The following is a 12,767-nucleotide window of genomic DNA, read 5'->3' on the forward strand; positions in this document are numbered from 1 at the left end:
AAAAATGTTCATATATGCTTAAGAATATTTTACTCATAATAAGATATTTCACGTATATAAACAAATTATTTTAAAATAACTTTAGATAATGTTTAAAAAAATGTTTACAAATATACCCGTGCAACTTTACACGGGTTTTAAGCTGTAGACGGTATATAATTGTATCCGCGAAAGTGGTAATTAGGCCCCTTAACTTTGTTCAATTGTGAAATTAGGCTCCATAAGTTTCATTTGGAGCAATCAAACCCCTTAAGTTTCACCAAAGGTGAAATTCAACCCCATTTCTTAATTTTCACCAAATTCTTATATTAAAATCACTTTTAATACAATTTATAAAAAATAAAATATTTTGTTTTATAATTTTAGAACTTTTATATTTATATTAAATATTGAGAATTGATTTTTTTTTTAATTTTATAGTATATAGACAATTTATTATATATGTATGAATACCATATAAATTATAAACAATTTACTAAATATGTATGTAAAAGTGTTCGTCAATGAGTAATAAATAATGTAGATATTCGCAAAGTTGCAATTAGTAATATTTTGTATTTAATAAATTGTTTAATACTAATATAAAATATTTTTAATTAAAGTTCTTGTGAAAATTTTAAAAATGAGGTTAAATTTCACTTTTGGTGAGACATAAGGGGCTTGATTACTCCAAATGAAATTTATGGAGCCTAATTTCACAATTGAACAAAGTTAAGGGATTTAATTACCAATTTCGGATAATTGTATCTCACATCATAGCACCCAATAATTACGTAGAAATTAGAAATTAGAAATTAGAAAGAGCATAATAACATAATAAAGCCATAAGATTGCGAGGCTTATTAGTTAATTTCCCTTCCATATATGCTCAAAAATCCCTCCCCTCATCTCTCTCTCTCTCTCTCTCTCTCTCTCTCTCAGTTTCCCTCTTCTCTTCTCTATAAACCAGATAAACTCCTCCTTCTTCCTCTTCTTAATCTAATCTCTTCTCCTAATCATCATCATTATGGTTTTTCTTAACACCTTCATCTACTAATCTTACTCTACTTTCTTTTCTTATTTCTTTTTTATATTTTCTTATTTCTTCAGAAACTAGATTGTGGCTTGCGTCTTCGCACCAAAATTATACACAACTGTAAGTTTACACCGATCTTTTTTTTTTTTTTTTTTCTAATTTTTGTATTTAAAGTATTGATTTGTTCATTATGTTGGTTAGGAATGATTATGGTTTGCTTAATTTTCAAGTTATGCAATTTTATCATCTTTATGATCTGCTATCTTTCTTTTAATTTAAGCTCTTTTTGCTTTTCTTCTATCTGTTTAGATCTACTTTTGTTTTCAGTTCCGGTTTCTGTTTTTTTTTTTCCTTCTGATTTTTGTTTGATTGTTATTTTGTTGCACTTGCATCAAATTATTTTGATTATCGTTCTGGTGATTAAAGAGTAAATTAAAGAAAGAGTGCAAAATATTAGAGCTTTGATTTGTTGTTTCAGAGAATTGATTACAAATTTGCTTAATTTAAAGCTGTTTTTGGTTTTATTCAAAATCCGTTTCGGGTTTAGCATATGTACATTCATTTTGCTGCCACTTGTGATGCTAAGTTGCTGTTCTTGGTTAAGTGCTGCTAGGGGATTTGTATTCACTATGATTCATTTCGCTGCAATCTGTAGTTTGCTGTATCTTTTAGGAAAAAAATGTTATTTTTATGTTATCTTTCCTTTTTCTGTAGGCTGCGGATTGGGGAAAATTATTGTCCTTATTTGCTAAGTTACATAGATAAGATGTTAATCAACTTAGATATCTGTGTATAAAACGTAATGCGGTTCATCGAAATGTGAATGTTCTCCACTGATGGAACTTGCTTAATTTCCGGGACAAAGACCTAGATAATCACAAATGGTAGGTGGTGGGGTTACCACTCAAGGCAGCATGCAGAGGTTAACTACTAATGATGCCTTAGCGTATCTGAAGGCAGTGAAGGAAATGTTCTCCGACAAGAAGGAGAAATATGACGAATTTCTTGAAGTTATGAAGGATTTTAAAGCTCAAAGGTTTGATCATTGTTGAGCCTCTGTAATGTGTCAAAACACTTGTTATCCTATCATGCACCATGTGTAACTTATCAATCGCGTTTTTGTTCTATTAGAATTGACACTACTGGTGTCATAGCAAGGGTTAAAGAATTGTTCAAAGGGCACCGGAACTTGATATTGGGATTCAATACCTTTTTGCCCAAGGGGTTCGAAATTACCCTTCCACCTGAGGATGAGCAACCTCTAACGAAGAAGCCAGTTGAATTTGAAGAAGCAATTAGTTTTGTTAATAAAATTAAGGTATCCTTTTGATCTTCGAATTCAATATGTATAGGAAAGAAATTACCGTAACATATTAACTTAACAGTGGAATGTTCGAAATTACCGTATCATGTTATTGTTTTATAGATGTTTAACTTAACTGATCATACGCTTCCTGCTGCAGTTGCGATTTCATGGTGATGACCGCGTTTACAAGTCATTTCTTGATATTTTGAATATGTATAGGAAAGAAAACAAGACCATCAGTGAGGTCTACCAGGAGGTATGTTAAATTGGCCTCCTACTACTCATTTAACTTATAGAAAGAAGGGAATGGAGGGGTATTGTGGTCTTGTTGGTTTAGCAGAAACTACAAATATTTTATACTCTGTGCAGGTAGCTTTACTATTTCAGGACCATCGGGATCTCCTTGAAGAGTTCACCCATTTTCTTCCAGATACCTCAGCTACAGCTGCTACTCAGCATGCTCCATCAGTTAGGAATGCTATGTTCGGGGACAGGAACTCGGCCATGCCTACAACAAGACCAATGCATAATGATCGGGTATTTCATAGTGGATTCTACATTTTACAACTTGTTTGTCTTACAAATTGTTACATAGGGTAATCTTACCATGAGACTTGCCCATCTATAGTAAGCCCAATCTAAAAAGTAATAATTGAGTTTTAAATTTTGTTTTGATAACCTGGTATTTTATGATTGGAACCGTCATGATAAAATATCATGTTGTCGAAATAAAATATAAGGCTCCCCGACCATTCCTACAACAAAACCAATGCATATTGATCGGGTATTTCATCTACTTTTTACAGCTTGTTTTTTACAAATTTTTATATAGGTTAGTCTTGCCATGAGACTTGCCCAATTATAATAAGCCCAAACAAAAAAAAATATTAATAATTGAGGTTTTAAATTTATTTTGATAACCTGGTATTTTATGGAAGGGGAGCCTTGGCGCACCGGTTAAGGTGTTGCTTTGTGACCGTGAGATCACGGGTTGAAGTCCTTGGAGCGTCTTCTTGCCAAAATGGCAAGGGAAGGCTTGCCCCTATTACACCCTTGTGGCGGGACCCTTCCCCGGACCCTCGCCTAGCGGGGACGCCATCGTGCACCGGGGTGCCCCCTTTTTTTTAACCTGGTATTTTATGATTGGAACGGACACATTTAAGTAGGCTGGTCCGTCGTGATAAAATATCAAGTTGTCGAAATAAAATTTAAGGCTCCATAAATACAAGTATTATCTTTTCTTGGGCCATATTTTACTGGGCACGTCTTACCGTATGACCGTCATATAAGAGAGTTGAGACTTTTTTTTATCCTCCTGATTATGTGCTTTCAATTTGCCTTTTGCAGAAGGATCGGGAATTCACCATTGATGGGTCTGATGCTGAAAACGATAAATTAAAAGTTGAAAGGGAGCAGAGGAGGCGGCTAGATAAAGATAAAGACAGGTTATTAAACAGATTGGTGGAAACTGTATTACAAATGGTGTCATTGAGATTGAGCTGACAACCAATATCTAATAGATGTTATCTGCTTACAGGGGTGAAGGCTCTGTTGCTGACCATGCTGCTGAAAATTATGGGCCTCGGGGAGTGTCTGGTACTTCTGATGATAAGAATGGTCTGAAAAGTATGCTCCTTACTTTACTTTGAACGCTTGTGTAGTCATGTGAATGTTTGATCTTGTGGTCCTTCACTTCTAGTGCTGCATAATGTGTGTGCGTGTGTGGCTGACTGTTTGCTCACATAATTCTTTTATTTAACCATGTGAAAATAATTTTTTATAGCTGCTCTGTTTGCATTAGGTTTTTTCCTAACGGACCTCCACATGGAAAGAAAGAACCATGGTCCGGGGTTGCTAAGTAGGAATGCCTCTGCGGGGTCAAAGTGGATAACCCCACTTAGTTTTCCCTGTTGAAGCGGATATGAGTAGTATTTTTACTATTTTGGCTAGTAGGACAGGTACAGGGATTAAACATTATACCTTCCATCATTTCATGGTTGGTGGGGGCCTGAGTAGACTTTCTGTTGTAGCTGCTTCATATCACTTTACCCATCTATTAAGATAGTTAATATTATCATGGCTGTATTGTAAATTTTACCTTTTGAAAAATCAAAACTACTATGAGTTTGTTATGTTTTTAGATATTTAGTAAATAAATAGTGAATACAGTTATTAATTAGATAGCTAGCGGGTAAAGGGACCGATATGGCTCTAGTTCTTGACCCTTGCCCCACCTTGCCCTGCCCCAGGACATCCCTAATGCTAAGTGCTCTTTTGCTTTACTACGTCTTTGATTTTCATTATGTAAGCTACCTGCATAGCATTACAGAGGAACACGTAATAGTGTTTAGTTAGTTTGAGAAGTGGTATATCACCATTGTTCTATTTTTCTATAGGTCATTACTTATTACTACCAGTATTTTCCATGTTCCATTTAAATTTATTTTCGAGATCCTCATATAGGGAATCTTGTTGCAGCTGTGTACAGCCAAGAGTTTGCATTCTGCGAAAAAGTCAAGGACAGATTGCATAATCCTGATGATTATCAAGAATTTTTGAAATGCCTTCATATGTATAGCAGAGAAATAATCACTAAGCAAGAACTACATTCTCTGGTACGAATTTTACAATCTGAACTTAACTGTCATTGTACTCAAGCCATTTTCATTTCTTCATGTCCTGCAAAACTGTCTAAAAAGACAGCTCGAAGTTTTTTAAGGCCTCTGTAAATTTTCTTAGATGTTCTTGAGTACTAGGGTATTGCATCGTTAGTAGTACTATTGTTTCTCTACCTTGTCTCAGGTACGTGATATACTTGGAAAATATCCTGAATTAATGGAAGCATTTGATGTGTTTCTGACATATTGTGAAAAAAATGGTAAATTTGGAACCTTTCTCCCACTAGCTAATTTTCTACACTTGTAAGGTTTGCGTCTGACGACAGTTGTGGTGTTTTACAGATGGCTTCCTTGGCAGTGTGATGAGCAAAAGTATGTATTTTGCCTCTTCCGTTTACTATCTACTTATTGTGTTCAATTGGTTATTCAACTGTACTGCCTATTGCTGTTACCTGCTGGTGGTTGCCAACATTACTTGCTGTTCATTGCTTGTTTTAATTTTTTAGTATTTTTCTGACCTCTTATGAATCTGGTAGGCTGAGGTGCAGTTAATATGAAGTAGTCTTTAGTCTTGCCAATATAATCAAAGTATCAAATTTTCACTTCCTTCCAGAATCTTTGTGGCCGGAAATCTCCTGGAGTGATGGTCCTTCAAAATATGTGAAGGCTGAGGATAAAGAGAGAGATAAAGAACACGGAAGAGAAGACAGAGATAAAAATCATGACTGTAAGGAAAGGGACCGGATAGATAGAAGTGGTTATGTGAGTAAAGAGGTCGCAAATCTCAGAATATCTTCAAACTCGAGCAAAGATAAGTATATAGGAAAACCTATTCAAGAGCTTGACCTTTCCGACTGTGAGCGCTGCACACCTAGTTATCGACTTCTTCCTACGAATGTATGGATCTCTCTTCTATATTTTTCTCATAAGTGCCGTTGTTATTTATCCTTTTCAGTACTTTTATTGTATACATATGTGCAGTATCCGATTCCTGTGGCAAGTCAAAGGACTGATCTGGGAATAGAAGTACTGAACGACCACTGGGTTTCTGTAACCTCTGGGAGTGAAGACTACTCTTTTAAGCACATGCGAAAAAATCAATACGAGGAGAGCCTATTTCGTTGTGAAGATGACAGGTTGATATGTCGCATTGTTTATTGCTTTGCATTTCTGCCTTTATGGTTTTTGTGTGGCGACATGCGAAAATATGGCATTGGGAGCAGAGTGGAGAGATAATCCATGTGGACGAGAGCGTTTGAATTCATTGTGTCTGTTATTATTTGAGTTTTTTTTTTCTTTTCTTTTGTTTTTTTTCCAAGTTTCTTCTCATTTAGTTCTGCATCTAAACATCATTGTCTCTCATTTCATAGTATTTTTCTCTCTTTTTTTTCCTTTGCACTTTCTTTGTTTTGTTTTTCTGGTCAAGTCTTTCTTTAATCCTCTCTCAAAATGTTCTCCATATGTTTATGCCTCTCTGTTTTACTCCATTCACACTCTACTTATATAACTTATTGGTTTATCCCTCTTTGTTTTGACCTCGTATTGATAGTGAAACGGGATCGATGTTAGCCGACTTTAGGATTAAGGCTTTGTTTTTTATTTTTTGCAGTGTCAAGTAACTGAATAATATACGGCGGAACAGACCATTGTTATACTGTCTGTATCATCTTGCTTGAAATAGCTATGGTTTATCATCGATTAGCATACGTCCTTGTGTTGAAGTTCGCCTCTATTACAACTAAAACCCTGAAGCACACTTACACAAAAAAGGGCCAACTAATGATCTTCCTTGTGGAACGCGTAAATCTACTCTTGGAGCATTATAACTAACAGCAGCTCTTATGCAAAATTAAATAAACATTATGTATTAGTGCTCAATGGACATGCTATTACTTATCCATTGATTTCACTCAGGTTCGAACTAGACATGTTGCTGGAGTCCGTCAATGTTACAATTAAACGCGTGGAAGAGCTGTTGGAAAAAATCAACGATAACAAAGTTAAAGCTGAAAATCCAATCCGAATAGACGAACATTTTACTGGTAAATTCTGATCGGAATTTCCATAAAGTTGTCTGAATGATAATATTTTGATTGCGACATAATGTTGACATACTTCTTTTGTGCCAACAGCTATAAATATGAGGTGCATTGAGCGGTTGTATGGTGACCATGGTCTTGATGTCATGGATGTATTAAAGAAGAATGCAACTCTTGCTTTGCCTGTTATACTAACTCGTTTGAAACAGAAACAAGAGGAGTGGGCCCGATGCCGCGCTGATTTCAATAAAGTGTGGGCTGAAATATATGCAAAAAATTATCACAAATCACTTGATCACCGTAGCTTCTACTTTAAACAGCTGGATACTAAGAGCTTAAGCACAAAAGGTAATCTTTGTCATTGCATAACTTGGAAAACTATGATCCCGTACCTTATGGCACAAGGGTTTATTGCTTATCAGTTCTGTGATACTGATGTTTTGGTCATATGCATAGTATGTCATTTAGAATCAGAGATCTGACAACTTATTTCTCACAGTGAGCTGTGTTCTATTTGATATTAACATATCACAACTTGAGCATCTTGCTACTGTGATGAACATCATATGGCTAACCAATGCCTTGTTTAGTAGTATCTACTAATTCTACCCGAAGCTCATGTATGCAATCTGCCAAATTCCTCAATGCCCCTGAAACCCTACTTTTTTAGAGACTTATTTTTGTGGTTGCTCTTATTGCAGCTTTATTGGCCGAGGTTAAAGAACTCAGTGAGCAGAAGTGCAGAGAGGATGATGCACTCCTTGCTGTTGCTGCAGGAAATAGACAGCCAATTAATGCCCATATAGAATTTGAGTATCCTGATACAGAGATTCATGAAGATTTATATCAGCTGATGAAATATTCCTGTGGAGAGGTCTGCACAGCAGATCAACTGGATAAAGTGTTGAAAATATGGACTACATTCCTAGAACACATGCTTGGTGTGCCAACTCGGGATCAGGGAATAGAGGACTCCGAGGATGTTTTGAGGGTGAAGAATGAGACGGATAAAATTGATGGTCTTGCTACTGGTGATAGCAATGGAAGTCCTAGTAGCCGTGCTACTACTACTCACAAGCACTCCCATGCTTCAAGAAACGGAGATGAATCTAGTCCCCCCGAACAATCAAGTTATGTCAATCTTGCTAAAGATGGATGTCCTGATGCCAGTAATAGTGCCTTGCTTCAAATTAGGTCTCAAAATAATGGCACCATGGTTGGTCAAATATCTGGTCTTATCAAACCAAGCCCTTCTAACGAACGGTTGATCAGTTCTAACGTGTCTCCTACCTCTGGAGCTGAGCAACTTCATGGAAGAAACAATGACAACACATCTGGTCTGGTTTTCAATTCCCCTCAATGGACGACAATATGACTTCAGCTAATTGACAACCAGATTGAGAAAATATTCTACCCACTTTGCTTTCGTGCTTTGGCACAATGAAATGCATATCTAAGAATCCGTTTTAGTGCTCACGCTATTTTACTTCAATTTTTAACTTAGCCTGTGTGTCGTGTGTCCGGACACTGACATTTTATTTTAGGCCAAAACCATGAAAATTTCCAAGATCTAGTAGTGTCTGACTCTCGACGCCGTGTTGCGTCCTACACCTGTAGTCAAGGTGGAGTATCATTGGGCCCAAGGATACTGTGCTGTAAAATCTAAACAAGAACAAGTTAAATATTGTTAGTCTAAAAAAGTTCTAAAGTAAAAGGAACATGGGCAATTTTATTTAACTTTTATGATCTTAGTTTCGCTTTGTCTTATTCTACTATTTATTTGGCTGAGAATTTTCTTACTTTTTGTCCAGGTCTTGGTTCAATGCCATTTAGATCTGGGAATCCAGCTGATAGTAGCGGCCGTGAAAGATCAAATGGTAGAAATGCGCCTTCATTGGAGGTATGTTGTTAACAAATATTTCTAGCATGTTTAAACAAAGATGATAGGGGTCTACTTGTGATATGAGATGCCTTTCCTAGAGCGGCTTTGTGTAAACAGCAGAGGATGTTGTTGAAAGTTATGCTGTTTCTATCAACCTTGCCTCCATATATTATTTGTCAAAGGCACGCGGCTACTATTTTGCTTTGGTGATTCCACAATGTGACTAGTGAACTCTTGTCTGCGTTCAGTTGAACATTTAGTCTTGTTTTCTTATCCTGTAGCCTGCTGATTCTACAAGAGCAGTTGCAATGTCAAATGGGGGTGTCACAGAAGCCAGTAAAAACATAAGATATTGTCGAGACTCTAATGGACATGCCAGAGCTGAAAGAGAAGAGGGCGAGCTATCTCCAAATGGAGATTTCGAAGAAGATAATTTTGCCGAGCTTGCCAATAAAACGAACGACAGTTCCACAAATGGCCCAAATTTGAGAAGACAGAGGGGCAACTTACATCATGCTGATGATGAAGGTGAGGAGAGCGCTCATAGGTCATCGGAAGAGAGTGAGAATGCTTCAGAAAATGGGGATGTTTCTGGTAGTGAGTCTGGTGATGGGGATGATGGCTCCCCTGAACATGATGACAATAAGGCTGAAAGCGAGGGAGAGGCTGAAGGAATGACCAATGTGGAAGAAGAGGGAGATGGATCATTGCTTCCACTTTCAGAACATTTTTTGCGAACTTCAAAGCCCCTTGCAAAACACGCACCTGCATCGTTGAATGAAAGAGCAAAAGGTTCCCGTGTCTTCTATGGAAATGACTCCTTCTATGTTCTGTTTAGACTGCATCAAGTAAGAATCAGTTTTTCATTCGTCATTTTGTCCGTCTCACAATAAGGTTCACACTTCATTCATCTTTAGGTATTGTCTGGGCAGTGTTATCCTTAGAAAACATAAATTTTGCAAGAAATCCTCACTTGTGCCCACCTGAGTTCTCTTCATCGTTACTTTACAATAAATTTTGCAATAAATGTCGCTCATTTCGTTCCCACTTCAACAGTCCTTGTTACTATCCTGGGCCCACCTGCACACCCCTCGTCAATATTCCTTTTAACATTTGTTCCAAGATGGGTGTGAATCTTATTGCGAGACAGAAGCAGTACTTAGCTATTCTTATGCAGCCATTTTCATCCCACGTTACCTTTTTTGGCTAGACTTTGTATGAAAGAATACAGTCGGCAAAGATTAATTCATCAACAGCGGACAAGAAATGGAAATCCTCAAGTGATACTGCTCCATCTGACCTGTATTCAAGGTCTGTCCAATATTGGAACTTTTTATTTAGCTGATGATCGTAATTCTATCTGGTCGTAGTGATGAATAACTATATTAGCTGATCTTCGATGATCGTAATTTTATTTAGCTTGAGTAAAATTCCTTTTGATTCTTTACAGGTTCATGAATGCTCTATATAGTTTGGTTGATGGCTCGTCTGACAACACTAAATTTGAGGATGAATGCCGGGCTATTGTTGGTACTCAATCATATCTTCTTTTTACATTGGATAAGCTTATATATAAGCTTGTGAAGCAGGTCCGTGTGGGTTCTCTCACTTTTTAATCTGTTACATTCTTCATTTAATACAACTAATTTCTGATGTTTTAATCTGCCTCAGCTTCAAATATTAGCCTCAGATGATGTCGACAACAAACTTCTTCAGCTATACGCATACGAGAGATTAAGGAAACCTGAAAGATTCTTAGATATTGTCTATCATGACAATGCTCGTGTTATCGTCCATGATGAGAACATGTATCGTGTTGAATGTGTATGTCAGCATCTATGCTTTCTTTGTTAATTTTGGTTGTTTCCATTTCACATGTAGCTAAAGACTCAATAGTCTTTTATGATGGAATAAAGCAAAAAGCTAATTGAACTTGCCACACTTCTTTTTATTAGCAATCATTTTATTCTATTCTCGACACAATTTTCAATATGGTTCATGTGGAAGTAGCCTATCTGTGTCAACAACAGAGGGGTAAGAACTCCAATACCCCGCCATCTGTCGGAGCGCCGTTGTATTGATGTTTTGATGGTTTTGTGTTTTATGATTAGATATGTTGCAGTCTGCAATCTTCCCATATGTTCACTTATTTTGGTTTTATCTGCAGTCATCTTCACCTACTCGCCTGTCCATCCAATTAATGGAAAAATGTCAAGATAAGCCAGAATCGACAGCTGTTGCGATGGACCCAAACTTTTCAGCTTACCTACATGAAGACTTCCTCTCAGCTGTCCCAGACAACAAAGAGAAGCCTGGCATTTTTTTGAGGAGGTATCTAATGTTTCCACTACACAACTATGTAATATTTGGTCTGTAATGTTAACCATTTCCTTCGCAGTCTCAAGGATTCACTGTTTTTTGATTACGTATTGTGATGGAATGTAGTGGAGTGGCTCATAAATTGGTGAGCATATGTTTATTGTGAATTGTACGTGATCCATCAATTCTCGAGAAATTTTCATTATGGGTCATCAATAACAACCACCTCCTAGGGTTGTATACATCCAATCCCGATCCCCCCCATTTGTGGTAGTCCTTAAGGCTGGAGGCTGGGGCTATGTTATTGTTGCTGCTGCACTTGCTTTGAGTCAGTGGGATTTAATTGAAGTGGGATATAATTGTAGCAGGAATAAACGGAAGTATGGAAGTGGAGAGGAAATCTCAGGCGCCTCAGAGGCAATGCAGGGGCTCCAAATTGTGAATGGTCTAGAGTGCAAGATAGCGTGCACTTCGTCCAAGGTACTTTGATCATTGGAAGAGATAGACATTTTGAGAAGGTTGTCCTTTTTTGATTGCACATGGTAATTTGTCATGTGGTAGGTGTCTTATGTATTAGATACCGAAGATTTCTTGTGCCGGAGGAGAAGAAAATCGAGAAGATTGCATGTGACTGGTGCATGTCATGACCCGGTCAAGTCATTGAATGACTCTTCTCAAAGATTAGAACGATTCAGAGGTTGCTTGCAGGCTCGTAGATCCATAGTATTACTCCCATAACTTTATTTTAATATGGCTTCTAGAAGCAAAGGATTGTTCAAGGAACAAAGAATACAAATCGAGGATTGGAAGCTGCTTTTTCAGCTCAAATGATTATTCCCGTTTTTGGCATGCTGAATGACGTATCACGCAGTGGTCTTCCGCCATCGACTCCATGGCGATGCCAAGTTCATTGTTGCATGAAAGGGAATAATCAAGTCTTTGTGAACAGTATAGGAGCGCCAAGTTGGGAAAAGAAGAGGTTCTTGGGCTGCTGTTCAAATATCCGGTACTGCTTAATTCCTTGCCTTCCGACCAAATAAGGTGAGCTTTCTAGCAGTTGAAGCAATATTTGCAATATTTGTAAATAGTGGTAATACCAATTCATTTCATTTACACTTGCCAATTTTGATCCACTCAATAGTGTTCCAATCCCTTTTTTGGGTAACGCTAATTGATGTAATTTTGAATGGATTTTAGAATTTAGTGGGAAAATTCTCAAGCTTTTACCCTGGAGGTCTGTCCTTTTATTGTAATCGGATATTTGGTCGTCGGTTTGAAATGGCAAGACTTAACAAACTTATTAAAATTGCTCCATCTGTGGCTTTGAGGGCGTATCCATGTATGTGAGACTGTGGGAGTGGTAATAGAATTTTATATCCGGGTCCGGTCTCCGGTCCACCATTTTTTCCCATTCCGGTTTTGATCTGGTCCGGACCGATGCACAGCCATGCGGGCCAGCTCTGACCACCCTCTTTGCCTCCCCCCACACTAGCCCACTGTGGTCATGCATACAAATGAATCTTGCCCAAAAGCGAATACTTCACACTTTGTGGAAAGGAAAAGTTAACTCATTTTTCACTCCATTTTC

At 37.4% G+C, this 12,767-nt stretch overlaps 1 protein-coding gene across 14 annotated transcripts; it reads left to right on the forward strand.

Annotated features, from left to right (window-relative positions):
• The first annotated feature begins 848 nt into the window (after positions 1-848).
• Positions 849-12,485, forward strand: LOC141623691 (paired amphipathic helix protein Sin3-like 4). 14 transcript variants are annotated; one of them, XM_074439840.1, is made up of 23 exons: positions 849-1,135; positions 1,730-2,051; positions 2,147-2,333; positions 2,479-2,577; positions 2,691-2,858; positions 3,669-3,766; positions 3,859-3,947; positions 4,800-4,936; positions 5,124-5,199; positions 5,282-5,311; positions 5,553-5,836; positions 5,921-6,075; positions 6,854-6,981; positions 7,072-7,326; positions 7,680-8,315; positions 8,790-8,878; positions 9,142-9,708; positions 10,071-10,171; positions 10,311-10,449; positions 10,532-10,684; positions 11,028-11,191; positions 11,545-11,659; positions 11,741-12,485. In XM_074439840.1, the coding sequence occupies exons 2-23, from the start codon at positions 1,897-1,899 to the stop codon at positions 11,915-11,917; spliced, it is 4,002 nt and encodes a 1,333-aa protein (XP_074295941.1). In that variant the 5' UTR covers positions 849-1,135; positions 1,730-1,896; the 3' UTR covers positions 11,918-12,485. The 14 variants fall into 14 exon arrangements, 11 of the variants coding, with proteins under 11 accessions (XP_074295941.1, XP_074295947.1, XP_074295943.1 ...); XM_074439846.1 differs by having other exon boundaries at positions 11,757-12,485; XM_074439842.1 differs by having other exon boundaries at positions 11,548-11,659.
• The last annotated feature ends 282 nt before the right edge of the window (positions 12,486-12,767 follow it).

Source organism: Silene latifolia, chromosome X (genome assembly GCF_048544455.1).
Source record: "Silene latifolia isolate original U9 population chromosome X, ASM4854445v1, whole genome shotgun sequence".
Lineage (NCBI taxonomy): Eukaryota > Viridiplantae > Streptophyta > Magnoliopsida > Caryophyllales > Caryophyllaceae > Silene > Silene latifolia.

Coding starts and splice junctions, on each gene's coding strand:
- LOC141623691 (XM_074439837.1), top strand. CDS start 1,897: ATGGTAGGTGGTGGGGTTACCACTCAAGGCAGCATGCAGAGGTTAACT. Junction 6,076..6,853: donor TTTCGTTGTGAAGATGACAG/GTTGATATGTCG, acceptor GATTTCACTCAG/GTTCGAACTAGACATGTTGC. Junction 10,450..10,531: donor TATATAAGCTTGTGAAGCAG/GTCCGTGTGGGT, acceptor AATCTGCCTCAG/CTTCAAATATTAGCCTCAGA.